The sequence below is a fragment of the Falco punctatus genome, assembly GCF_963210335.1.
Source record: "Falco punctatus genome assembly, chromosome: 11".
Lineage (NCBI taxonomy): Eukaryota > Metazoa > Chordata > Aves > Falconiformes > Falconidae > Falco > Falco punctatus.
In genome coordinates, this window is record NC_137591.1 from 29,526,817 (window position 1) to 29,554,522 (window position 27,706).

Here is a 27,706-nt window from a genome sequence, read left to right on the forward strand (position 1 = left end):
TCCACGCTGGGAAGTCAGGCGAGAGGCTGCTGGTCAGATAGCTACATGTGAAACTTGGAGATTACAAAATCGTTTTTACAGCCTTGGCACACATTCAGCAATCAGCTACAGCATGTCAGAGGAAAACGGGCATTCTGCTGGTCATACTGGACACATGGAGAAGGGGGATATCTTCTATGATTAAGTCAAACTCATCCTCAAAGTGGGACCTCGGAAAGCTCTAACAAGGGCTTGGGGTCCTCACTATTCCACAGTAACAAAATTCTGTACGCTAATTCTCTTTAAAAGCACTGAATGTATAAAGATCTTGTTTCTCTTCCGAAATTCTGGCAGAACTTAAGCCCGCAGGGTTTGCTCCCTGCCTGACTTTGCCTTTAAACACCTGCCTGGACAACTGCGTTGCTCGAGAGGTGCTTATGCTAAAAAAAAAAAAAAAAAAAAACAAAAAAAAACCCAAAAGTGGTAAATTACGCTACCTATCACTAAGGCTGCAGGGCATTCAGACAACAGCTAAGAGCAATAAAAGAGCCTAAGCGATACAGTCTCTTTGTCCAACAGCACATATGTCTGGGAACAAGAAACAAGCCTGCTGCACTCCTAATCCAATCCCAAAAAACTTACAAAGGGATGTGGAGGGTAAGGAAGAGAATCTAATTATTTTTATGAATTTATATGGACACCTTTGTGTATCCTGATTTTGTTTCTATGATCAGCATGAGCTAAATCAAGCATCAATTAACTTGCATACAGAAAAACAGAAAACTTCAGAGAGCTACCTGCTCGCCAGAGGTGCGACTCCGATTGCCCCAGCATGCAGACCACCGCCTTCCCCGGGTGGGCAACATTGCTGCCCAGCAGGAGGAACACTTCTGCTTTACCATTCTGAAGATTGTACACATAATTCTGAAGAAGTTTCCAAGTCAAGACAGCGAAGGTCTTTCAAACTGGCGAAAGGCTGGTCACCAAAGACTGGAGACTGCAACTCTGGAACTGTCTGGCACACCAGGTTCTCTGCCCCTGGCAACTACTGTTTCTCCAGCTGGGTGGCTCAGAATGGGCAGGCAGCTGGGGCCAGTACTGTCTTATACAGTGTTTCTGGGCCCCACGCAGCCCAAACTGGCACGGGGAGGGGGGCAGCAGTGGGATATGATGGTGGATTAACAAGTCCAGATTGCATTTCCATCTCTCAACACGAGGACACCCCAACCGGGGAACTGGGAATTCCCCGAGCCTGCTGGCTGGTCCGCGTGGCTGTTGGGAGGAAGCCATACCCTGCTTCTTGCTGGCCTGCCTGATAACCATGGCTGTGACCATGGCTTTGCAGGTCTTTACGTGTTCAGATATTAAGTTTAGCTCAGTAGTAGTGAATTACTCTGCTGTCATTTTGACCGGGATAATTGTGCTACCGAGTTAACTGCATTTCTTGTTTTAACAACCCGAATAATTATACTCCTGATGTGTATTTGTTACCCCAACATTATTTTGAGCTAAATTGTTTATCCCTGAAGCTGTTAGACTGGTCTCTGTTACTGTATCTGGAACCTGTAAGTTGGCGGGGCTGCCTTAAGCCTTCGTATTCAACAGCTGGAAAAACCCCCAAGGATGAAGGAGAGATGTAGCATCCAGGGGCTGGAAGCAAGCACAACCCCTCAGCGCCCAAATCATCGCAGCGCACTTTCGACGAGGACACTGGCTTCAACAGTACAACTGCAATGCATGCAATTCGGCTATTTATTTTCATATAGGTACGTAAAAGACAGCTTGCAGCTAAAGCAATAGAAGCCCTTGTCTTATTTCCTGTGCTGCTTATCCTTTCATATCTTCAATCATCTCGGAAGACCAAGTATTAATAGCAAACAAAAAGTTATTATTCATTTTTACTGAAGGTTGAAAAAGATGCACAAGATACTGTACTATTTTAGAAACAGGCCACACTACAATGGCTCTCACAAACTAGTTTCGGCATTTCCTGACTTTTAAGCACTTAACATTCTCTTAAGGTCATTTTTTAATGCTATTTATTACCAGGCTGGTCTATTTGTCTCCTTCAAGCAGTGCTCATTTTTCAAAACAAGTTTCCCAAATCCCTAGTGGTTATTCTGTTAGGGCTATTTTCTTTGCTGGTAGATTTTTACAGCAGCTCCTTTGCCGAATGATCTCCGTGCAAAAGCACATTAGGAAGTTAAGCAGAGACTGATTTTGTTAGTTTGTGCCACATTCATTCCATCAGGTTCACATTGTAGATTTTCAGTTATCATCTGGAGGCTCCATTTAGTCTTACTCCCTTTTAAATGCTCTTCCGCTCCATCACGTCTTCTGCCTCTGCTGATTTCCTTCAGAGCAGTTTTTTGGTGGGATGCTGTGAGCTGTGTTTCCAGAACAGGTATTACCAGTCACACCACATGCTTCAGCATACCTTAAAAGCATCGAGCTACCACCCCGCGATCCTCCTTTCGCAGTGAACTTGTTGTATCTACACCCAGCTGCTAGCTCTACACCAATACAGCTCCTGCAGGGTAAATTTCTCCACTGTTAGGTATTTTTTTTTTTTTAGCTGAGAAATTAATAATAGTCCCTTTTCTTTCAAGTATACCTCTTCAGTATCTGTGTGTGCTGTCAGACAGGTGATGACACATTCTTTTAATCCATCAACATAAAAAAAGCACTACTACCACCCTGATAACAGAGTATGTAAGAACAGCGACAACAGCCAAGGGGACGCTATGGATGTACTGACTTGCTGCTGAGGGTGAGGAAGAGAACGGTGAGTGAGGCCACGCTGTCCTTTGTGTCCTTGGGGAAAGCAAACAGGCTGCAGCACACCGGCATCGGTGTCAAAAACAAATCTACTTCTGCATACCAGAGATAGGATTTATCTTCAAAGAGGAACTGAGCCATTAACAGGAAGACTGACTGAGAGCTCAGGTCCTAATTCTGGGTCACTTGGCCTTTTGTACTTAACATTTTGCCCAGACTAGGAAAACACCGTTAGGTGTTTACACACCAAAAAAGGTTCACGGGTGTAGCTATGTTCACCTAGCACACGACACTCCACTCCAGCAAAAGATCTGCTTTTGTTCGTGTATTTACAGTGGCTTGAGAGAAACCTGATACTGTTTTATTTCACTCAATAATTCTATAAAATGTACAAGGAGCAACATTTTAATGCTACACAGCTTGACCTACACCAGAGAATATGCAAACATCCCACAAGTTTATTGACAAGGTTAAAATAGCCAAATAGCTAAAAAAGATCTCCCTTAAGCCTGCCTTAAGAGTGCCGTGTTATTTTAAGTAACACTCCTCCAAAACCATAGTCTCAGTCTATATTGATAAAAAAGAACTAACTCCAAGACTGCAGGACCAGTATTTATTATGTAGCATAAGATAAGCCTGCTCTTAGAAATACCACTTCATGAAGATGGAAGATGAGCTGGGCCAGCAGCTCTGCACTCTGTGGGGCTGGACCCAGTTTTAAACAGGTGTATGAAGTGCTCCAGGAGAGGCCAAACTGATTCACAGCTGGGGTGGCACCAGAACACAAGGAAGTGCACAACTAAATACTGTGTAAACACCAAGTCAGACATCTGCAATCTTTCCGACCCTCCTCCAGCCCCTGCCATTCCAGCAAGCACTTCAGCAAAGGATCAAAGAGAATACGAAGTCTTGCAGAGTCAGGACTCTAACAGCAATTCAGGCTTTCAGCTCTTTTTTTATCCCCTCCATCCACGTTTGTTACCTTGTTCTTTGCCCTGCTGAGGCTTCACCACTTGGGATTCATCTGACCCTGAGCCAATGTGCCAAAGATGCTGATTCAGGGCTGGACTCCAAGTAGCGTCACTCTGGGACAAGAAGGTACGCAGGGACAGTCCAGCTGCCGATAATTTTGGCAATCCTGACAATTTTATCACAGGCCACATTTCACTGGCCATTTTCACAATTTAATGAGCACAGGTTCAGAGCTCAAACTCTAAATTCTTGAACACCATCACAGCTCACCTGCCACTTTGAACATGCTTTGTAAGTATAAAATGCCTTTTTTATAATATTATTTATTTATATATATATATATAAAACAAAATAAACATATAATAATAAAATTCTGGTAGATGATGAAGAGATTTCAGAAGAAATAGGAATAATAGCTTTACAAGCATGTAGTGCTTCTTAAAGGCAAACAGAGCTAGGCTTTTTTAAAAAAAGAAAAAATTTCTTCATTGCAGATAGATTTTTCAAGATGGGAAAGACTATCCAAGACAAAAACTTGAGAACTGGCAACCTCTTCTGATCTAATAGTCGGGAACTTTGGAATCTTGTCAACAAAACAGTTAAATAATTCATTTAATTTTTACCTTCCTCCAGAAAGTTGTAAGCTGGCTAAAATTTTGACATAGAAATCCCCTTTAAAAACATTGCCAATGAGCATTTAATTTGGCCTTTTGGAAAATAAATAATTAAATTCATTTGGGAATTGAAGCAAATATTTTCTTACAACTGGGTTAAGCTTTGACAAACTCCTAGTTACAGGTAAAACATACCTGCTCTAAGACACCAATGTGACGAGCCTTTTGAGAACGGTAGTGGGCATTTCTGAAGACGCTCCCCTGGGGCCCCACGCATCAGTGTTTGCTCTTGCTGTTTTCTCTTGGGATCACCGCTGCCACTCCACTTCTGGTGTCAGTCACGGGAGATGGAAGAGCAGGAAACTGCATCAGAGATTACCTGCTGCTAGCCACTGTCACAGCACCAGTAGATCTTGTCACAGCAAACGTAGGTCTTGACTATCCTTTGCCCTCGATAAAAAACACCTCTAAATCCCAAGAAAGATGAGGGTTTGGGTACAGGGAGAAAAAAGGAGTCTAACACTGTGAGAAGTGTTGCTCATCTTCATTTCCAACTGAACATAAAATTAAATGATTCTGCAAGATGTGAGCCAAGCTAAAGACAACTAAAAAGCAGCCCAAAACCAGATGCGGCTATTTGTCACATCCCTCGTGAAAGTGCTGTGCCATGGATTATCCAAAACTATTCTTCATAAACACTGACTCATTCCCTCTCCCTGTTTACATGGCACTGATATTACAGACACTTTTACTGTGCCCTCACAGCTCTTACCCTATGGAACAGATTTCACAAATGATGAAAACATCTAAGTCTTCCTGACAGCAGGAAACTGTCTTCCTCGTAAAAAAAAAAACCCACCTGATCTGCAAATGAATCAATCTAGACCTGTTCTCCTAGTCTTGGAAGATGGTGCTAGGTATTACCACACCATGATGTGTTGTAGTAATTGCACATCTCCTGTCACTCATGATACCATATTTGCAAAATCATCTCTCATGTCCTTACAGAGATTCATTTTCTTTCTACTTACTTTTTGGGCATCACTCCCTTCCCTTCATTAATTATCTCCATTATTCAGTCTCACCTATTTTCATCTTCTAAAGTTGACAAGGTGTCAAGTAATTAATATTTTTCTACACTGCACAAAGTGCCACTGTCAGACTACTGTTGTCTAAGTAATTACAGATATTTCTGAATCAAGTTGTACGCCAGAATTTCCCTGATTTCCAGCCTACTCTTGTGCTTGCACAGCACAAAAATCTCTCTTGCACATACTCCATCTGAACTGCCTTGACAATAAATCCATAGTGGTGGGATGTTATAAGAATAGAGTTTTCTTACTGCTCCATTTATTTCCTTCCGTATTGTTCCCTCAGTCTTAAAAATCCATGCAATTCATAATGCTGTATTTTAACAGCATGAACTGAAAGAAACCAAACTTGGCATTATACCTGAAACAATCAAGAAATCCTTCATGTACCTGTTTGCATTTTGTAAATGTTTTCCTACTCTCTGGCTTTGACATACATACTTGCATAATGATTTTTAAAAGTATTATTAACATAAAACATTTCTGCTCCCTTTCAATTTCATACAGGCTAAGCTTCTTGGATTTTTAGTCCATGAAGTAACAAAGCAGATGCACAGAGAATAAAATGAGATGCTTCAGACTTGAAGTTTTCAAGTTACACCAGCCTTGTGATGATGCAAGTGCTCTCCTTCAGCTGCAAGAGCATTCTGCTGTTAACATCTCTTCCTTCTTCCCCCACACCCACCACCCTATTGATGGGTATCATTCTGTCCCTCACATCGTTCCTCAGATTTCTCAGATCCTCTTCAGCTGTCCAAAGATATTCTGAACTATCCACTCTATCAGCAATTTCCACGTTCAGAGCAGGAACCTCTCCATCTTCAACTTCTGCTGCCTACCACCTTGCTTTGGGTTAACAAAAAACCTCCTCCGGCATTACCTTTCCAATAATTTTACTCTAAACATCATCTCCAGTTTTCTCCTTTAAGGAACCTTCCCCTTCCTCATTCACCTGGTCTTTTGCTTAGGCTCCCTGTACCTGTGGTCCCACCCACGTACTTTTTGTGATCCCCTTCCTACATACTTTTCAATCATTATGTTCTTCCCAAGTGTCTCTCCCCATTGCTGCCTTAGGCCTTTGTTGATTCTCACTTCTAGATCACATTTCACAGAGCCTCTTCCAACTCTGAATGACTCGCCAAGTAAAATTTAACCAGGTTGCCTCCTCTTCCCTTTCTCAGGAAAGCTACCAGGGAAACTTCTGTTTCAGAAAAATTAGAAGGAGGTGCAAATCCAAAGGATCAGCTCTGTGCCTCTCTCAACTTGCAGTTCTACTCCTATAGGTTTAGTGTTTCTAGAAGGGATTGTACGTACACTGCCATGTGCACAGGCTCAAGGTAGGACGGCCTTTTATTTTCCTACAAAGTACTCATGACTCTGCAAGGAGTTCCTTTTTTCCTTTCAGTTAACAGTAGTGACAAATTACTTGGAAAATCAGAATGGCAAGTCTGACTCCAGCTACTAGCTTCTGAAACAGATCACACTGTCAGCAAGCGGAGTCACACCTGCACCAAAGGCATGTCTGCTTGGCCCATCTGCATGCAGCATTTCCCCAAACAAGTGGTTCCTCATTGTGATAATGCGGGCAGGCTCCTTTGAAAGCACGCTGCAAAGATTTACTCTACTGCTTGATTTTTTGGCGCTACTCTGTACTTAAAACCCAGGTGCTGTATAGCCTGATACTGAATTTCTCCAGCTTCTGACAAAAAAACAGAAGTGTATTTAAAAATAGTATATAATGACTTAATACACCAGTGATGTATCAGACTTCCCATATTTTCTCCTCAGGGTCTAAGCAAAAGACTCATCTTACTCCCAGCAAAATGCTTTCAGCTGTACATAGCAGGAAAAATTAAAAACCCAGAAGTGCCTGATTATCACCTTCAGTTAATTATTTGTGATATAAGCCAGTGTTGTTTTCAATTGCATTTCTTTAATAAGATGCATTCTCTTAGCCCAGCTGTGCTGGTACAGTACGGTTAGGAATAATTCTCACATGTCCTTAAGTTTCTTGAGTATATATTTTAATTCATTAGGTGACAGGCCTGTCAGACTAGGAAAAGAATTACATAGTAAACAAACATCATGATCCGGGCCTTCCATTTTCCCTGTGTTTGATCACCGTATCTCCTACATATTAGCATTGATGTTGTTCCCTTCTAATAACTCAAGTCCTTCTCTAAAACCATTTCCTCCTACTCTCCCTGTACCAGGAAATATTTCAGCCTTTGTAAATAAATCTGATCACTGATGAAGATGAATATTTAGTGTTACACCAGAAACAGGTCTCATATTCTCAAGCCTGCACAAAGCCAAAAACAGAAGCTTCAAAAGAATCAAGAAAAACCAGAAACCCTCAGGTTATCTCCAAGTGTAGGGAGCCATGGTATTAGACCCAAATTCACGAGCGTTTACATGTAATAAAATCTACTTCAGTAATCTGAAAAGAATCCTATTTTATAGCACCTCCTGAAATATTTATTGTTAAACAGGGTAAATCTACAGCAGAATAATTAAACAAACAAACAAATCTAGGAGCATTATCAAATGCTTCTAAAGCTCATGTATTCGTGGCAGTCTGTAGACATCAAATATCACAAGAAAAAATATGATAGCGTAGTCTAGGAGAAGGGGATTATCAGCATTTGTTTGTTCAGCATTGCAATTAACTAAAACATTCCTGTTCTTTAACCACATTGACACTACCTTCATGGCTAGGCACAATGCCAAGTACTACATGCTACACACACATACCCACCATACACACATTAATTTTATAATTAAAGCAAAGATGGTTGCAATAGCTTTGAGTATCCACGTCAGGAGGCACCCAATCTTCCTTGCTGCATCTAGCAAGGGAGGGCAAAGCTCTGCCTCAAACAATTTACCCTGTGACAGCAGCAAGGTGAAGGTAGCACACACCTTCTCTGCCCAGCAGTCCAACAGAAACACAGACAGACCCCTTTTTCCCTACCTTTATGTCTGCACCGCCGCGAGGAGGTAGGTTTACATAGTTGTGGTAACTTTAACTACTGTTAAAAGCAGCAATAACACAGGAAGATGTAGCGACAGACTTAAACACAGGCTGTAAAACTCCAGGAGGGAGTTCTGGATGCACACAGTTTGCTGTCACCTCTTCCATGCAACCAGCATCTGGACCAGCTGGATTATAACCGTGCACGCCCTGCCATCCATACATGGAACAGGTTAGCTCCCCTTTCCCCTCCTTTCACATCTTCCGCTAGACTCACAAGCAAAATAAAAGGGAGATGAAAAAAGCTGCCTTTTCATTTTACCGATAAAGGCCAGAAAGTAAATTCTGAGTAGCCAACGTGAACTTCTCTCACCTCTTTCTCCCTGTTGAGCAGTACCAGCTGGCTGTCTGTCAGGATGCAGTACTTCCTCTCCCATGTTGTCGTTTCAGTGTAGGGGGACTGGCCGCAGGACAGTCGGTGTGTAGGTGGTCCTTTCACATCTGTGAACAGAAAACCGTGATGCCAGAAGCGTTAGCATATGTCATGAACCTCCTCCTTTGCTTTTGCTGTTCTGCAGCTAGATGCGAAGCAAAACTGCAATCCGTACTTCACAGTGCCTGTTTCAGCACATTAAAAGACAAAATGCTAATCCTGGGAGGCACCCATGTGGAACGCTATGTGAGGTACACTATGAATACTTATCTATAGCATGGCTTACAAAAATGGCAATACTCAAGATGAATATAAATGTCTTTGTCAAAGACTGAAATACAACCAAAAGACAGGACGAAGAGCTCTCGTGAAAACTTAATCTTCCCTCCGCTCCCTTCTCAAAACCTAAAAGGGGTAAGGGCTTTCAATGTGCTTTAAATCTTAACAAACTAGGTTATTTGAGACTAAGTATAGAGAGACATAGGAAAGCAGATGGGGGTCAAGGAAGGCAGACTTGTAAAAAGGGGGGGGGGGCAGAAATTAAAGGGATGAAAGTTTAATTGAGAAGTGCTTACTAGCATCCTTTGGTAGGGAATCTCTTTGACTGAATTGTGACAGATAGGAGCCTTCCAGCATTTTCATTTAGCCACAGCCACTATAGTGAAAAAACCTCGAAGAAACCAACCAACTAACCTAAAACAAACAAAAAAACCCACCACACCACCCCCCAAAAAAATCCCAAAAAAAGCCCCCAGAACACCACAAAAAACCCCCACCATAACCCAAACCAAAATCCAACTTGTTTGGCTCTCAGCGCTGATCTTTTAAAAATTATTTTTAAAATCAATTTCCCTTAAGTCTCTGTCTTGAGCTACGTATCACATCGCACCTCTCGCTACCAAGAAGTTTCCTCCAAGACTGGGAGGGGGAAGCACATGAACAAGCGCAGCAGACAGACCGCACTGCCCAGCAGCCAAACCCAAAAGCAGAGAACGCCATGGAGCAGCGAGGTACTGTCACTGCGATGAGAGGACTGGGTGCAAAGGCGGCCACCCTGGGAATTCAGGTTGTCAACTTATAAAAATCTCTTTAGAGCAGATAGCAATGCTACATGAATAATAGACAAAAGGTGGTATGCAACAGAGCCATGGGTGGCACCATTTAAATACATTTAGAGAACAGCTTCAAGTCATCTCTTTCTGTTTGAGATTAAGTTCTGGTTGCTTTCTAACATTAAGTTTCGTTTTTATCTTGCATTTTAGTTTTATACAACTTTACTTGCATCGATCTAAAAAGCAACCGTTCTCAATGTACATGCTGTAGACTCCTCAAGTCCCCGGACGACCTCTAAGGGGTCTAAAACAGACGCTACAAAAATCCCGGGAGTTGCTGCAGAGGCACCTGGGCCCTTCTTCACGTATTTCAGGAGCCCGTTAGGCAAAATGGATGTTGAAAACCATTTTAAAACCACGTTAGCTTCCTTTTAGTATGCAGGCTAACCCAGTACTCGCACAGAGCCAAGCACAGCTGCTTCTCGTACCTTCTACCCAGCTTCACCACTAGAGGCCAGCGAATCCTCAAACACCCAGCACCTCCCCGGCTGCAGGGAAGAAGCGGTACGTACTAAGTCCAAACGCGAGCATTAAGCTTTGAGTAACCAGCCCCTCCAACCGACCGCACTCCTTGCAGACCTGGTGTATGCCAAATCCCACTTCACTGCTAAAAAAGCTGCAACATCTTCATGCTCTTTTGGCCACAGCAGCTTTTCCTCTGCATGTAAAGGAACGCATCGACTTCTAACGCTGGAGAATTAACTCAAAAGATGGCTTTCAGTACCTGTTTCAGCCTGGTATTGCATTAGGATTTTTGTGATCACTCAGAAAAACGCTTGAAGCAAGCAATCTCGTACTTTTAAGCAAGAAAAAGAAGAGGACTGCATGGCTAACACTGCTCTGAATAACAAATGCACCTTTGCTCCCTTCATTTCACGTGAGATCGTTCAGGGAAAAAGCTGCAAATCAGAATCAGGCTCCACACTGCTACCCCTCCTAACAAAGCTTGTGTTCCGATAGTGACAAGCAACACCATGTGCCTTGAAATTGCCCGAAACTCTGTTCAGGTGTAACCACGATTAAGGGAAACCACCACAATCTCTGTGAAGCAAAAGTGGATTTGTGTAAAATGCTGGAACACAACTTTCTCACAAGTTACGTTATTTGTCCATCTTACAGACATTAACCCTCCAGGTAGATTTCTGGCACAACTGCCACTCCTATTTATCATGGCATCCAACCAAAACCCTGACAAGACACAAAACAAAACCACTGTTGTTCCTGCTTAGACCTTGGTTTCCCAAACAGCAGCTCACAAACCCTACCCATGCCTAAGCAAGACAAACCTACGAGCAACGGGGCTGACAGAGGGAAGACGAGCGAGCAGGATGAAGCCACGAGCTCCCAGCACAAGTGCGCAACAGAAATGGGAATGCCAGAGCTCTAGGGATTCAGTCTTTTGGGTAATGAAAGCACATGATAAATCACCAAGGGAATAAAAGGATGAAGGCATGCCCTGTCCTGCTTATGTGGGTGGGCTAGCAGCAAGAGAGTGCCTCCAGCTGCTATACTGAGCGACAACCACGTAAACTATATTTTGAACTGCTGGTAGACTTTCTCATGGCAAAAACCCAAACCTTCTGGACCATTAGCTCCAACGCAGAATCTACAGTCACGACTCACCCAGCCCCAAAAGACTTTAACATTATAATTTCTACTAACTACAGGCCTTGGCAGGATACCATCCAACTGATCTACGGGCTGCACAAAGGAATTAAAGAACAGAACGACTTCTTCCACTGCAATAACAACTCCAGGACTTAAACTGAGTCATCAGGCGCTGCAGGCCAGCCACGACTCTGCTGCCAAGTGGGTTGGCTACGTTGGAACAGCTTTCCACAGGCTGCTGGCAGAGTAACATGCCATCTCTGTCTGGAGCTGTCTATCACCACTAGAGAACACACAGCGTTAATATTTTGTGTTTGTATTGGTATCCTTTTGAACACATGTTGGGACACAGCCCCACCACCCCTGCAGGCTGACCAAGCAATCTCTTCAAGAAAGAGGAGCACTTGCGAGCTGGTTTTCTGATGTAGCAGATCCCAGGACTTCAGTCCTCTCCCCAAGGCTGATGGTGCAAGCCCATCTTGAAAACTAGGTGGATGTTGAATACACATTACAAGAAAACTCACTGCAACAAAAATTGCAGGATAACTTGGGTGCATTTGTCCCACCTATTTAAACTATTTCTCGCCTAGCCCTCCTGCGTGGTTGACCTCTTCAGAGCCTCTCACAACAGCTGTAACTTCAAAACTTACTCTGAAGTATGTTACCAGTTTAGACTGAAGACTCTTTGGGACTTTACACAGTATCACATATACACTTGGTCACTTCACAAACCCTGTTCTGCTTTCCGGTACTCTTTATCTTCAGTTTTCAGTTTACATTCTTGGCTCCAACTTTTCACGTGAATGCAATAAAACCCACCAACTTCTTCCACTAATGCCCCATAAAACTAATTTACCACCACTGTTTGAATTGCTGCGGAAGCGAATGGCAAAAGTCCATGTGTAACTGGGACCCCTTACGCTTTTGGGAAAGGCCAGAAAAGTCAGGGCTGTCCTTTCCCACCTGGGGGCTCATATAGGAAGGCTTGTGCTTTGGAGGGTAACTCACTGATGAATGCAATTTTGGGCAGGAGCTGCAGGAGAGATCAGGGAGGTGCATCTGAAAGCTCCGAGTGTGCAGATGTTACACGTGGGACAGGCTCATGTAGCCACACACCTAAATATGCAAGTTCTGGTGACAGAAGATTTCTTTCTCTGGTCTGATGCAATCTTTTCCATTCTGCATCACTACAATGAGGCATTCAAGCAAGCAGATCAGTTAGTCTACACACAGGATTAAAGGTCATGCCTTATGTGCCTTCAAATGCTAATATCAGTTAAGTAACAGCTTGGAAAAAATCCCCTTTTCAGTACATCCTCCCCTGCTTGAACTGAGAAGCGCATCGCTGCCCGCCTGCCACATAGCTAGTTTGGAAACTGCATTGTTTTTCCTCAGGGGTCTGAAATACTATTAAGCATGTTATAAATATTCACAAAGCTCCATTTCTCTCAGCCAAATGACAACTCGTACCTTATTATTCTTTAACTACAGAGCTTATTTAAAAAAAAAAAAAAAAGGGGAGGGGGGGGGGAGGAACAGTTATGCCATAACCACCTAACAACAATAAAAAAGTGTTGACTGGTGCAGGGCAAGGGAACAAGGGAAGAAGCAGCCAGCCAGTTCCAAGCTGATCCCAACAGAAAGACTAAAACATTTTACAAAAACCGACAGCAGTTCAGCAGCATTTAGGGAGTAGTACTACTGCTATCAGATGGGAACATCTCTGAATCTTCCATTGCAAGTATGCAACAATTATTTTTATAAAAATTCCAAATCCATTTGCCAGTGGAGAGTATTTTCCAAAAAGCAGGCAATGGGCAGAAGCGGAAAATTTCCAAAAGATGAGAGGCATTTCAGTATCATTGAGTCCCCATTTAGCTGTCGCTCTTCTACAACCAGAAGAGCAGCATCTCCTCTCCTCTTCAGAGCTAGTGAGAAGCACAGAATTAGCCGAAATCAAGCCAACAAAACTACATTAAAGGTAAATTTATGCCTTCGGTCTCTTTGCCAAAAAGTGCTCTCTACCTACCATCAATAAAAACACAAATAAACCTCTATCCCAGTGATGACAAGCTCAACCCCTGGCACATGTCAAAGCTCCTTTTTTGAACCACACTCTTCCTACGGTGAAATCAAGGGCTTACTGAAGTACTTGCCAAATTTTCATCAACTTTATTAGGGTCCGTATTATGTTCCTAGTATTTCCAAAGAGGAGCTGCCAAGCAGCTGAGTAACTAATGCAGTGGCCAAGTCTGTATGCAGGGAGGTTTTTTCCCCCCCAAAGAGAGATTAGTAGGAGCCCTAACACCTTTTGACAACAGGTCTACTTGCCCAATGTCTGTGTTTCCATGGTGTTTTATGTCCTTACCATAGAGACAGGACTCAGAGAACTTTAGGTAAGTGCTGTTGTCTGAGAGCTTGTCAGTACCCCAACCTACCCAGCTGTGTGTGACCACGCAGTCCAGCTCAAATAATCAGTCTGAACCTTCATCAAGCAGTTGAACAGAAGCTGAAACAAGCCTTACTATTGACACGAAGCTTCAAAGACTAACAGCAATTAGAAGTCTTCCCCTAAACTTAGGTCTCTAAAAGCTGACTAAACTCATGACTCAAAGGAAAGACAGGGCAGAAAGGGAAATATACCACATCTCAACATGGTTCATTCCCTTAAATCTGCATCTTGTAATAAGGCAGGATTTCCGCAGAAGAAGTCACTAATGTGTGTGAAAATAAACAGCAAGAGCACAGTTACATGACATACAGCTGTGTGTGTATATGCAGCTATTTCAGACAGCTGCACGACACTCGGATGATCTGCAGGATCTGGATTTAGAACAGAATACAAGCGCCACTGCCCTCAGAGCAGAGGCAGGCGGTGGAGCAACCCTGGCTCAGCTAAGAGAGGGACAGTCTCTCCACATTTACACAGAGCAGATGACGACAGAGGTCAGTTACTGAGGGTCTGCTAGGAAAACCACAATCAAGACAACTTCCACTTTTCTCTCATGCTGATATATATAGCTTTTGTTTACATTTCTTACTACTCAAACAACTCCCAGCCATATGCAATGGTTTCTGATCCAAGCAGGACTACAGACGAGACGCTATCAGAAACAACTGTTTAAAGAAAACCTATCATGATGCACAAATTCACTTGGGAGAAGGAGGGGACACTCACTCATCCTCCAAGTTTGTACAGACAAGCATCACAATTTCCCAACACAGAACGTACAACAGTCACGAATAATTGTACAATACGATAAGGAAATTTCAGCACATACTCTGTGTGGTAACGCAGAGACTCACATGCTACAGAGAAAACAGGCTGCTCTTAGGGTTGATTTAATTCTCCTCCGAAGCAAAACACACTTAAGAGACTTGACTAGTACACATTATAGAAATAAAACCAGGAATCCTGCCATTTTATTTCAAATCACAACATGGGCACAACAAAACACAACAACTGTAGGTGTTCTAGGAAGCTTCTTGTGGCTACTGTGAGATACAGCATTGCTCACTTGCCCCTCTAAATCACTGTGTGGCACGGCTCCATTTCATTTAAGAGGTACCTACATTTTCGTGGTCAGCAACAGATCTCTCGGCTGAAGTAGGTGTTATTTTAAGTGTAGAAAGCATGAGCAGATCCTTTGGGATGAGAGGCACGCTATTTATGTAGGATGTTATTACAGCGGTAAGTATCTAGTGTGAATTCTTTCTGTTATATTTAATAGCTGCACTCAACAAACTTCATTACACATGCAACGACTAGCCCTCAATCCAGCTGAACCCAGTTGCTCTCCTCTGGCAGCTGCATCCAGCGATAACCATATTCTTGCGTGGAAACCTAATCTTGCGTGCGGGTAGGAGGTAACGAAAGCCTAGTCAAACCATCAGATTTCAGAGATCTCAAAAGCTCTCACGACAACTGGCTACAGCCAAAACGCTACCTGGAAAAATCTGTTTTGCACAGATTAAAGCCATAAAAGGCTTAAGTAGGTGAAAATGGTATTTTAGAAGCTGGCAGAAGCCATGACCGGCACCATGACTTTCTCAGATCCCAACGTATTTGGCACCACAACATGAATTCTTCACAAGATCTTTGCTTCTTCTAGTATAGGCCAATGTTGCCAATCTAACCTATTAACTTTCTGCTACTCTCTTTATTGACTGGCAGTGATCAGGCACAGCCTAAAAACTGGTTTTCCATTATCCCAGTAGAGAACCTCATAAGGCACAGACAGATTCACACAAAAAACCTGCTCAGTCAGGTGCAGTTGTCCGGCCCTGTACCCTCACGGAAATACCACTGTGACAACTGTTCTGCTTCTTCTGTGTGCTTCCATTTCCCTACCATCAGTATGCCAACTCTGGGTGAAGGAACCTCTTTTAAATTCAGAAGTGAGAAGTCTGAAGCTTTCTGCTGCTCACTGCTGGGTAAGGTTTTGAGGGCTTTTTCCCCTCCTCTGAATGAGGACTGTATGTCTCTTCTCCAAACAGGTAAGGGCACAGCTTTTTTCCACCAGCTGCTGGAAAGCTTTGATGAAATCTGTGGTGGGATGGGAGAAGGGTCGCCTTTCTGCTCTTAATTTCTCAACACAGAGAAAACAAGATTAACCTTTAAAGCTCAAGGAGTAAGCATCAATGTTTTGCCTACTATCAAAGATACCAGCCAGATTCTTAAATTTCCTACAGATTTTCAGCATTAAAAAAAAAAAAAAAAATACTGTCAGGAGCAATTTTTATGTGGGAAGGGCTAAGCCATCAGAGTAGTGAATATCTAATAGCCAGCCAAGGGCTGTCTCCTTTGCAACTTGCAGGAGGCAAAATACAGAATGCTACTGTACAATGAGGCCGGCATCTCCCAGAAGGATGAGCTCTTGCTGCCTCTCCTCTCTGTTGCTGACATCATTCCCACTCCTTCGTTCCTTCGCTAGGAGAGATCTGACTTGTTTGTACAAGAGACGGCCAGCAGTGAGCAAGGTACAGCAGGCTTACTCCCCCAGCTGAGCTCCCAGACAGCTCTGCCAATTTAACTTGGTCCCGACTCAGTACATCTGCCCCATACTTGCAACGTCACCACTCTGCTCAGTAGTTTTCACACCAAGGCTGAGACTATGGTAAAGATCAGCCAAGATCTCCCCTCTCATTTCCCTCTAACACATGCAATTCAAAACCTAAACCTTTCCCAAGACCTGTGCTATCACATTTACCACCCTCAGCCCCTAACATTTGCTAAAAGGGCTCAGTGTTCCCCGGTACCCAAGCGCTCTGCAGAAGCTCAAGAGCACAAATTCAGTTAGGCCACAACCATGCAAGCAGTTTCACCACAACTTACTTTTCAAAAGGGAAAATCATGGAGTTGTTCCAAAAAAGAAACCACAAGTCTTAAAATCTTACGAGTAGTTTAGCAAGCAGATGCTGAGTGTGCCAACAGTCTTGAGCTTTCTTGCAAAGGTCCTGAAAAATGAAAGCTAAGGAGCTAGCAACAGCAGCAAAAATTAGGTATAAAGCTAAAATTGGCCTGGCAGGGTAATTCTGATTAGAAAGCAGAAAGCCACACCAGCACACTGTCACCGCACTGTCACCGTGCAGCTTCTTTGAGCAAAAGGTGTGGGAGCTCTTAATAGCAGTTTAACGCTGCCAATTAGCTTGAACACTGCTGAGCTCCTCTAAGCTTCTTACATGCCACATAGCTGATTGCTAAACTTACAAAGGGTAATTGATCCTCACTTCCCTCAGCTGCACCTCTGTCCCTGTTCTCATGGTCTGTACCCAGCCAGGTTTGTGAGAGACGGCGTGAAAAGATGTGTCTATCAGAAGACATCAGCACCTTCTTGAATGGATCAGTGCCAGCGGGCTCAAATCATGCAGTCACCCCCGCGCTTCGTAGCTCGACAAGTGGAACCAGAAAACACGAGCCAGTCAAGGTGGGGACCTTACAAAACATGCAGGTGTGCTTCATGCTCAGCCCAGCCCTCCCATGCGCGCCTGCAAACAAGCAGCTCATTGTGCAGCCCTGTAAATCGCATGACATCACCAGAACAGAAGCTGCTATCTGTGTAAAAACACAATTTGGTTCCCAGGATACCTAAGATTTCAAATAATCCACAGTTGCTCAAAGCCATCACTGTGACCCTTCCTACCATACTAAGCAGGTTTTCCTTCCTTCTTATTCAGTTCTCGTTCCCTGCCCTGCTCAGGACCACTCATCTTTGCTCCTGAATATTAAGTACATTTTTCTCTCACAGTTAAATTCCCACTTGGCCTACAAAACACTTTGGAATCTCCAAACAGAAATGGTTATTACAAACCTGCAGAGAGGATTATAAAAGATTACATGTCCCTATTACATAGCTGCCAAGTTCTGAGAAGATTCTCAAGTGACACTTCTCCCCAAAGCAAGGAGAGGCTTTCGTGAGAGGTTCAGGAAGCAGAAAATAGAGAATAGCAAAAAAGTTAATTATTCGTGGGAGAAAATAAATCTGCAGTCTTTCCTCTTAATTTATGCGTGGTCCTTTTCTTACCCAGCACTATACCCTTTCCCCTATTCTTTTCTCCATAGCGCTCGCTCTCACCATCCCCTAATCTCCATCTTACAGCCTCTTCAGCACCAAGCACCCAGACTAGGCTGTTCCCTCTTCATCCTTTGCAGCAGTGCAGGAAGAAGACAAGAGGGAAAGCATCCTGAACTTAAAAAGGACCTTGGCCCAAGGCAGCTGTGACAAAACCAAAACAATTTAAGACCAAACACTGCTTAGTCCCTGCACATTTTTTGGGTGCGCAAAAAAAAATGTACTAGTGTACTTGCAGTCAAAGCTAAACACGTGTACCACAAGCAGCACACAGAGCTGCTTGGCAAAAGCACCACTACCGAAAGTTCACAGACAGCTTTACCCCCCTCCCTTGCCAACAAGGCATCAACCAGCTGACATTCATCTGTCACAGACCAGTTTCAAGTGAGCAAGACCCTTTTGCCTTCATCTGCCAAGGAGGGAGCTATGGGAAGAGCAAAGGCAGAGAAGCATTTCTGCTGAGACAAGAAGCCGCCACAGGAACAGCCAAGGTGATGAGATAGTGACCACAACAAGTTCAAGATGAACAACTGAAAAACAAAACCACCATCTTTCAGGCTTTCACGTGCAGTTTGGATTACATCATGCAGGCTATTTCTTTCAGACATTGTTATCTTTGGTTTTCCTTCAAGAAAACCAATATATTCATTGTTACTGATCTGAACAATCTCAGCCCATAAACTTGAATTTCTCAGAGCAAGGGCAGGATTGCTGAATCCCTCCTCCCTTAAACCTACTTCTACAGAAACACCGTCTCTGTGGTTTCAAAAAACCAACCCTCTCGGTGTGTGGTGGTTTTCATGACGAGAGAGAAGAATAAAGGAAAAATAAAGAACAAAAAAATCACAAAGCTCTCGGGTGATACTCTCCCCTACCTAGGGGTTTTAAATGCTTGGTCACCCTGCCATCGCTGCACAGCCTGTTGCTGCCGTACTCTGTCAGCTCTTTTCAGCTCGAACATTTCTCGAAGCCTGAGTGTGCACACAAGCTATTAAGTGCTTCTTTTGGCTTTTCTTTTGTTTTGCTTCAACAAACTTTTGGGGAAAGAGAATACAGGAGTTGTGACCACTGCTGTTGTCTTAGACAAGTTTATTTCCCTTGTTGAAGGGTTCACAGGCCACTAAAATCTACATCTACTGCAATGATGTGCTTTTTGGTTTTTGCATATTATCCAGGCCATCCAGGCATATAGACTAAACTTAGCTTTCTTATTTTAACCACTTAAAACAAATGACTTAGTAAGGGACCACCTCAAGGGATTCAAATATAATGTAAAAGAAGCCCTCCAGTACTCCCCATGCTATTGAAAAAGACCCACGCTCCTTCCTTCTGGCATTTTTAAAATGTTTTCAGAAGAACCTGGAACCAGCTATTACACACCATTTCGTTGATTTGACCTACTTAAAAACAAAACCCCATACAAAAGCACCAGAACACTCCTCATTCCATTTTTCTCCCTAATGTCTGAAAAGTCTTCATACATCTCAGTAATGCAATGCTAATATACAAGGGACTGGATATTTTTTCATCCTTTAAAGGTAGTTCAGACACAAAACTTTAGAGGAAGGAGACCAGAGCTTACATAATTGCAGTGGGGATTCTTAGCCATATTTAGATTTATGCAAAGAGGTGTCTTATTGCAAATAATCTGAATCCTACATTTAATCCAGTACAGCAAGGTAATGACCTGTAATACCTCTTTTATCAGCTCTACTCTTTAACCTTCAGCTAAAGGTTATATGAGGTTAGCTTCCCTTTGTAATTTAACCCAGCTATTGTACCTGGTCTTAGGGAGGGAAAGCTGGCTTTAGGAGAAAAATCCACTTTGGGTAAGTGTAAGGAGGTCACCACCAATGTGGTCAAGGCAGGACACCGAGTCGCTGGCTCACAGCAAGGTTCAGGAGCCTTCCAGCTCACAGCTCTTTGCTCTCCTTATTGCTACATGATGTCAGTATTCGCAAATTGAAGTTCAATTTTGTTCTGAAATCTCTGAATACAGCAGGTGATTTCTTTCTTCTTGCTTACTCTATATGGTGTTGAGGGAAACTGTGAAAGAAAGAGGCAACGTGGGAAGAAATAACAGTGCCAGGGCAGAGAAATTGCAAGTGCTAAGCTAACACTGTGTCAGGGGAAATACATTCTCATAGGCCAGCTCGGTTTGGACACCGTAGCCATGCCGCAATCAAGGCTCCCGAGATACCACCAAAACAGGCGGAACAGGTTTACTATGCTTTTGGCAAACCCAGGTAAGCATGATTAATGTATCCTTTGATGATGGGCTAGCTAATTAAAAGGATCGGTAGCTAGGGTGCAGTATTTCAAGTATTCTTCAACTGGGTTTTCCCTCTACTTGTTTCCTTCTCTCTGCAGTCGGCTCAGCTATGAAGAATAAAGGCAACCTCACATCCTCAGCCCAAACACCCAAAAGCCCACACCTACTTAGTACTCCCTCCTTACTCCTGCTATGTTAACCGAGACCTGCAAAATACAAAGCTTGTGAGGACAAACCCTTTTGTTATACACTATGCTGCTTTTTAGCTGACTTATCTGATGCTCGGTGGTAATGCCACAAACCCCCTAAGCGCAAACATACACTTGTTCCCAATGCCTTCCCTGCCATGTATTTTGCAAACTCACACCATGAAGCCCCCCCAGCAAACCCAAACCCCCTTCTATCAATCAGAAGGGTAAAGCCACAAGTGCTCATCTCCAAAATCCTAGAAGAACAAACGAACCCAATAAGGATAAATAACCAGTGGGGAGAAAATGTCTTTCCTACAGCAATGCTAAACAGAAATGTATAGGTCACAACCTTGCACAAACAGGACTGATAGCATCTAATTAGCAGTCCTGCTGCGCAACTGCATTTTGTAACAATAAATCCAACCAGGTCCGGAGGAGTGGGAGAAGGGAATCTATATATAAATATAGTAATTTTCATCCAGTTTGAAGAGATTTGCTTTATGTTACTGTTCTGTGGGTTCCCCCCCAGTAGGAATAATCAACCCACACAAGTGATTCTATGAGTTATTACTGAAATTAATTTCGCTCCTATTGGGAAACAATTTACAAGGAGAGCACAGATTTTTATTAATTAATTTACTTTTAAATCGAAATACTAAGAATTCTGTTTGCTGCCAGAAGATGGGTGGAGAAGGTAAGGAAAGTTCACATACCCAAGAGACTTATTAACTAGAACCAACTTGGACAATACATTTGAGAAGCATTTCCTTCCAGCTACTGTAGATAGCTCTCCTTAACATGCCTTTACTTAAGCAGCCAATTTTCCACCACTGAGTACAATGAGATTTCAAAACACACACGAAACCAGAGTATAAACAGACACAAACAACCACTTGGTGATATAACAAAAGAACATACAGGGCGAAAAAATCGAGCTTCTCTATTTTCTGCCCATTATAAAGTATCTTGGCATTGGAAACATATTCCACTCCACACACATCCACCTTTTTTTTTTTTTTTTTTTTTAAGTGACAGCATTGTCACAAAATACCCTGCTTAGCTGTCTTTGCAATGGTGTTCTTGAACAAAAATTAATTCTGGGGGTTGAGGGATAAATTCCACCCAATATTATCGTACAGGGAATCGCATTTCAGATAAAACAAGCAGCAGTTGATAAAGCATGAATGAAGCTCAGCAGCAAAGACAGCAGGAGGGAGCGGTGAATCAGGCAGAGCTAGTCCACACTAGCAGTACAAAGCAAGAACATCTAAAATTCGTATGAAGACCTTGTCACAGACAGCAGGAATGACAAACAGATGAGAGGCAGCACCAAAGAGGGAAAGATTAAGGAACAACTCCCTTTTTCCAGAGTTTTAGCTTGGTAAAAGACAGGCGGTGCTGCTTCCACATCGTTAAGAGCTGGATGGTACCCTGCCCCCAAACCCCTGACGGATGTCAAACTTATTTTGGTACATCTCTGGCGATAAAAGCCACGCATGGCATCTTGTTCATTTCCTCCTTACTACTTAGTCTGCCAAAAACTTTAAGCTCTGCCTTCCTTGCCACTTCTACAGGCCAGTACTATTTATTCTGCTCTCAGTGACTAATGATGATCATGCACATCCCTTGTCTTTGTAAAAGCCTCTTTTAACAATGGTACAAGAACTGAAAATGGTATCTTGGTACCTGGAACTAGTTTTGCTAGCCCTGAAGCAATCAGACACGATGATGAAAAGAAAAGGAGGGGGTGGGGGGTGGGGGAATCAATTTTTCTTTTCCAAACTGTCATGTGATTAAAATCCATTAAAATGCAAACAGGCTTGAATTTTATTTTATCCATCAGTGGCCACACTTCACCGTCCCTGGGCTACGACTGTCTCTTTGTGAATTCTCTGCACATAGAGGAGTCAAGCTCTAGGTTTAGGAGCGATCAATCTAGTAAACCTTGCTAAATATATATGTGTGTGTAAATTTTATAATGACCTCCATTTTTCATGTTGATTTACATTGATCATTGAAAAGTACTTTCAGGTTCATGTTTGCTCATCTCCGAATAAACAAAGTGAAGGCTGTTGGGTATCCAAAGACAAATGAGACATTACAGATGTAGACAAAACCCATCATCACCCTGAAAGCATTTCTCTCTGAAATTATGTAGCCATGCAAAGTTATTCAGAGCAGAGATTGCTATATGTGTTTTCAGTTCAGCCTGGGCCTGCTGGGGGCAGGGAAGGAGTGTGATGAGGCTCTATGCTGTCACTTTTTTCCCTTCCATGTACTCAACAATTCAGAAATATATGACTCAGTACGGATGTTTTTCTTCCCCTTGCATTCTACGGTTTCCATTTCTCAGGACACTTCTCCTTAAGCCCATATGTCTAAGTTCATATATAGCACATCTACCCAGAGTTTTCCCATTAAAATAAATTCATCTACATCCATTTGAACATGCGATTCCCCATCAAGCACAACCACGTAAATTAAATACAGTCAGTGCACCAGCTGGGTTCATCCTGCACAGGAATACTTCTTTTCTCATCTGCAGACTCTGTCCCCTTTTTCCTCAGCAGAAAAACAAGCCCGTTTCAGGGACATACAAGTCTGGAGATATAAATTATAGTTTCCACAGTAACAGTAGGAAGGTGTCAGAAGTCTGGGCACATATGCTGCACAGCACGGCTAGGCTGTTGTAGAGCTAGCATCCACCAAATTCAAGATGCTACATACGCACACAATGAATTGTTTTGGTTGCTGCACAAACACAAATTTCTCAATTAGTACATTTGGGCCATTCATGTCTTATGTTAAAGCAACTCAAAACTCCAGCTCTACACATATGACTCCCCTCAGACAAACCCAATGGCATTTTATAATTACATTTAAGGGCCCACGCTTCTTTTTATAGACATGTAGCATTCACAGAAAGCTCAGAAGAAACTCCACAATGAAGAAGGAAAAACATATTTCCTGGAAAGAAGTTCTCCCCTTTTGCAGCTATTAGAGTATATCTAAGCAGGAGCTAACGATCCATCATTGGGCAGGTTTTGTGGCAAAGTGCATTGAGCTCGCTGCCGCTGGGGATAAGTCAGCTAATAACTACCTTGTTAGCACAGCTAAAACAGTGGCTGCTGCACCCACATCTCTGTATGTGGAAGGGAAGGGAAAAAAGAAGGAAAAAAAAAAAATCACCAGCAGTGCAGTGTCAGATATGGGTGAGCCTAAGAGCTAGGCCAGCCTGGGAACAGTACAGGGAGCGCCTGGTTATCATCAGTGCGGGGCTGCCCAACCCTGCCGTGTGCTCACCAGCATCCAACGCGCGTGCCCGAGGGCACCAGCCTGATTTTGGACACATAGAGGATTTGCGTCTGCAGGACCAAGACAAGGAAAATTTTGTACCATCCCTTACTGACATACGTCGGCTTGCTCTTTCCCTATTGTTAATTACGTACACTGCTACTCCACTGACTTTTCTGAAGTACCAGCGTGACTAGCTGAGCTGTTTCCTTGAGATTATGTATTAACAGCAAAAGATATATAAACCTCTTAATGCCTAACCCCACAAAGTCACAAGGGCCTCACCTCCCACCTGATAAAGCATTCAACTTTCCTAGGTGCCCCGTGCTTTCTACAAGTCTGGATTAAAAGGCTTTTACTGACATAGGTCATCACCAACATTGAGACATCATAAATAAGAGTCAGATCTTCATGACAGTTACACATGCGAGTGGGGGTGGAAGTCACAGTCAGGAATCATGAAATCCAACCTCAAGACATGATTCAGCTCTGGTGCGGCAGACTCGGAATGATTATCCCTTCCTCTCCCATTCCTTTTCAAAACATCATCCTATTTTCAGTAAGAAGTCTCGGTATCATTTAGTACCACCTCAGTAAAGGAAAGGACTTTCATTTCAAGGCATCGGTAGCTTGAACTATACTCGTTTTATCAAGGTACAGGAGGGCTGACAGGAAACCTACCGCCGACCGCACTGCAGCCAGACGCCGGCCCTTGCTCAGCACCACACACACTCAGCAGCCCCAGCCTGAAAATGCTAGCGTCTTAGCATATTAAGCATGCAAGCCTTCATTGCTTTATAAAGCTCGCAGAGGAACTGGTTACTAAGGCAGGCTATTTATACAGGACACAGCCTATATACTTGATCAGTAACATAAAAACAAAAAGTGTTGCTTGAGTGAAGATGACTGTAGGCAACTGGGACCTATTCAGACCTGGGTATTCACCTTCTTCCCCTCACATGCAGCTCATGCAGTGGCACTACCTGGAGCAGTGTTGTTGACAAAGCCTCTTCTCATGTACAAGTGTAGCCAGAGCTAACAGCAGTGCTGAGGTAGATGGAGACACACCGCAAGAATTTGAAGTTTGGCAGATTTTTTGGTAGCAATTTATCAAAACTGCTTGCCAAAGCATCTGTGTTACTAAATGACTGTTGGAGCAAAATTGCTCTTCAGAGTGACATTAAAAGGGCTTTTATTTTTCTATGAAAACGCATTGTAAACTCGTAAGACATAAGTAGAAGAAAATCTACAGTGACACATCTTAGGATGAGTGAGATGCAGCTAGAAGTCTGACCATCCCATCATCACAGAAGTATGCAATAATCTCAGAAGATTTAAAGGTTTTACTCGGGAGTAGTCAAGAGTATGGGATGCAAGAAACTACTTCAGCTCCTACAAAACATGCAAAAGCAGCTAAAGTCAGACATAAAATGAACAAGCAGGTCTGCTTACAACTTGCCATTGGACTTGGCAGTGTACTTTCTTGTATTTCGCTTTTTAGGAGAGATTTGTCTGTGGCGAAGGGAGAGGGAGGATGAGGAGAATCAAAGAGCTTTGCAACATAAACAAATCTCAAAAACTAGAATTCGAAAACCATATAAAGACAAGAAACTATTAAACCAACACATGACTGATCCCCTAGGTCTCAAACCTATAGACAGCTTCAATAGCGATGTGTGGTGATAGCTGACAGAAATGCACGCATTTGAGCTGGAGAAGTGTGTTTGCTCACTCCCTGTTCTCACATACCACCGTCAATAACCTGGCTCCTCTCTGCATCAGTTTTTCAGCAATCTGTTTTTGAGAAGGACGCTCCTATACCAAATGCATACATCAAAATGATAAGCACGTTCCCTGCAAGGAATAAGAACAGTGAATGCATGCTCTCTAAAACATGAGCTTCTTTGAGAAACTAGCTATTTCAGTAATTTTTTTCTCTACCTTCTCTGTACAAAATATTTTCTAACTTCACTTGAAAAAGCGGTCCCGTAACTCATAAAAAACGCTTTCGCCCACAGAAGACCAGATGTCTAGCTTCAGTTCTCCTCATAGTAAGAGCAAAACCACTGAGAGGACAGTTGGTTTCAATGCTAACATGTCAAGAGTTTTGTGCTTTAGCCTGTTGTTTACACAAACAGCTTCCTTTAAACAAGTGATGTTTTAAAGGATTATGAAGTATTTATTTCAGAAAGGTCTAAAGAGTCTCTTGAGTAACTACCACAGAGAAAGTATCACCACAGAAAGCACAAGGCTAAACAATAATACAAGTTAATTAGTTAAAGCAAGCCATCAAGTGACTCTGTAGTAGAGCAATGGTATAAATAAGGACACAGATATAATCTTGTGTGTTTGTTTACTTCTAAAATGCCATTGCTTTGAGTCCTAGATCACATACTGTTAGCATTACAAATCTATACCATTCATTATTGGGTGAGTGGGGGGTGGGGGGGAAGACCTAAACCCCAAATAATTTGGGTTTGTTATTTCAAGGAAAAAAGCGTCATCGTGCCTAGGAAGTGCTCGATGCATGCAGGCAATTTTCATCTCGGGCCAAGTTCCATTACGGGCAGCATTTGTGGAAATGCAAAACCAGGAAGCTTTGCCTGAAGAAAATTCTACCACGGCAGAACTTACCCTCTCACTGCAGTCTACAAATCCATGAATCTCAAGAATTCAGGTGCCCATTTCCAGTATCGAATAAGCTTAGCAGGGACTGAGCCTACCAGCACAGCTGAAGCCCTGGGTACAGTTTCCCTTTCTGCACACTGACAGCTGTGTTTTAGGCCTATCTTTAAGATGAACACAGAATTTTGTGAAAAGTCTAACACAGTTTCTTTCATACTTTCTAAGCCTGGGCTCGCTTACCCCTCAAGGGAAGCAGCAGCGAGCAGCTGCCCTCCGAGGCTGGGGGCTGGGTGCTGACGTGCCACAGCCAGCCCCTAAGCCCAGCGATATCTCCCACTGCCCCCCCAGGATCCTGCCCTGCTGGGTCTCGCAGTGAAGTTTCTCTTCCCAGAGATCCAACAGTCGAAACGTGAAGCTTTGCCAAAGACTCCAGATCCAACTGCTCCAGACATAGCTCCTCCTCTGAAAAGCAACAACTGTTTTTTTCCTCCTCCAGCCATTTCCTTCTGACCCTGTCTGGCCTGTTATCAAAGGAAAAGCTTCTCCCACCAAAACCCCAGATCTTTACTTCACCAGGAGCCCTTTCTCCTAATCTCCACGCTTTCATACTTTGGCTGCCTCTAAGAAAACTGCATCTCTTCAAACCCCTATCACCCTGCAAAGAAAATACAGGAGACAAGTCATCTCTAGGACACAATTAACCCCTTTTCAGATTCATTCCCACGCAATAACTTCTCATGATCAAGGTAAATCGCAGGTCATATTCTCGCATGTACCAGCTGTCAGCCTCCTCTGCACAAGCAGCATGAAGTCCAACATCCCAACAGTCCCACGGATACGGACCACAAAAACAACAAAAAGCAACCTGGAATGCAAGACTCTGCCACTCACTTGTATGATTTCACGAGTCAGAAAATAGCTCTTACAAATATAAATGTCCTCATTCATCCCACTGAATGTTAATTTTTGGATTCAGAATGGTCTGTGGATTAAAGACATGAAAATCAACAGGCAAGACTAAAACGAGTACAACTACCTGCTTAGACACACCATTCATTAAGTGTAATTAAAACCAGATAAGCATAATTTTATTAGCTTCAGATATTACGGCTAATTATTTTAAGTTGTGTTCAGAAACATTCAGCTGAGCAGTATTAACCTATTGCTCACATTAAATGTTACAGTGCTTGG

General features: G+C 43.0%; 1 protein-coding gene across 8 annotated transcripts in view; it reads right to left on the reverse strand.

The window, feature by feature from the left end:
• The window catches only part of RASAL2 (RAS protein activator like 2), a 190,008-nt gene that overhangs the window by 94,668 nt on the left and 67,634 nt on the right, over nucleotides 1-27,706 (reverse strand). For all 8 annotated transcript variants that reach the window (XM_080406580.1, XM_080406582.1, XM_080406581.1 and 5 more), the window contains exon 2: nucleotides 8,782-8,909. In XM_080406580.1, the coding sequence (XP_080262706.1) occupies nucleotides 8,782-8,909 (128 nt within the window). The remainder of the gene's footprint in view (nucleotides 1-8,781; nucleotides 8,910-27,706) is intronic.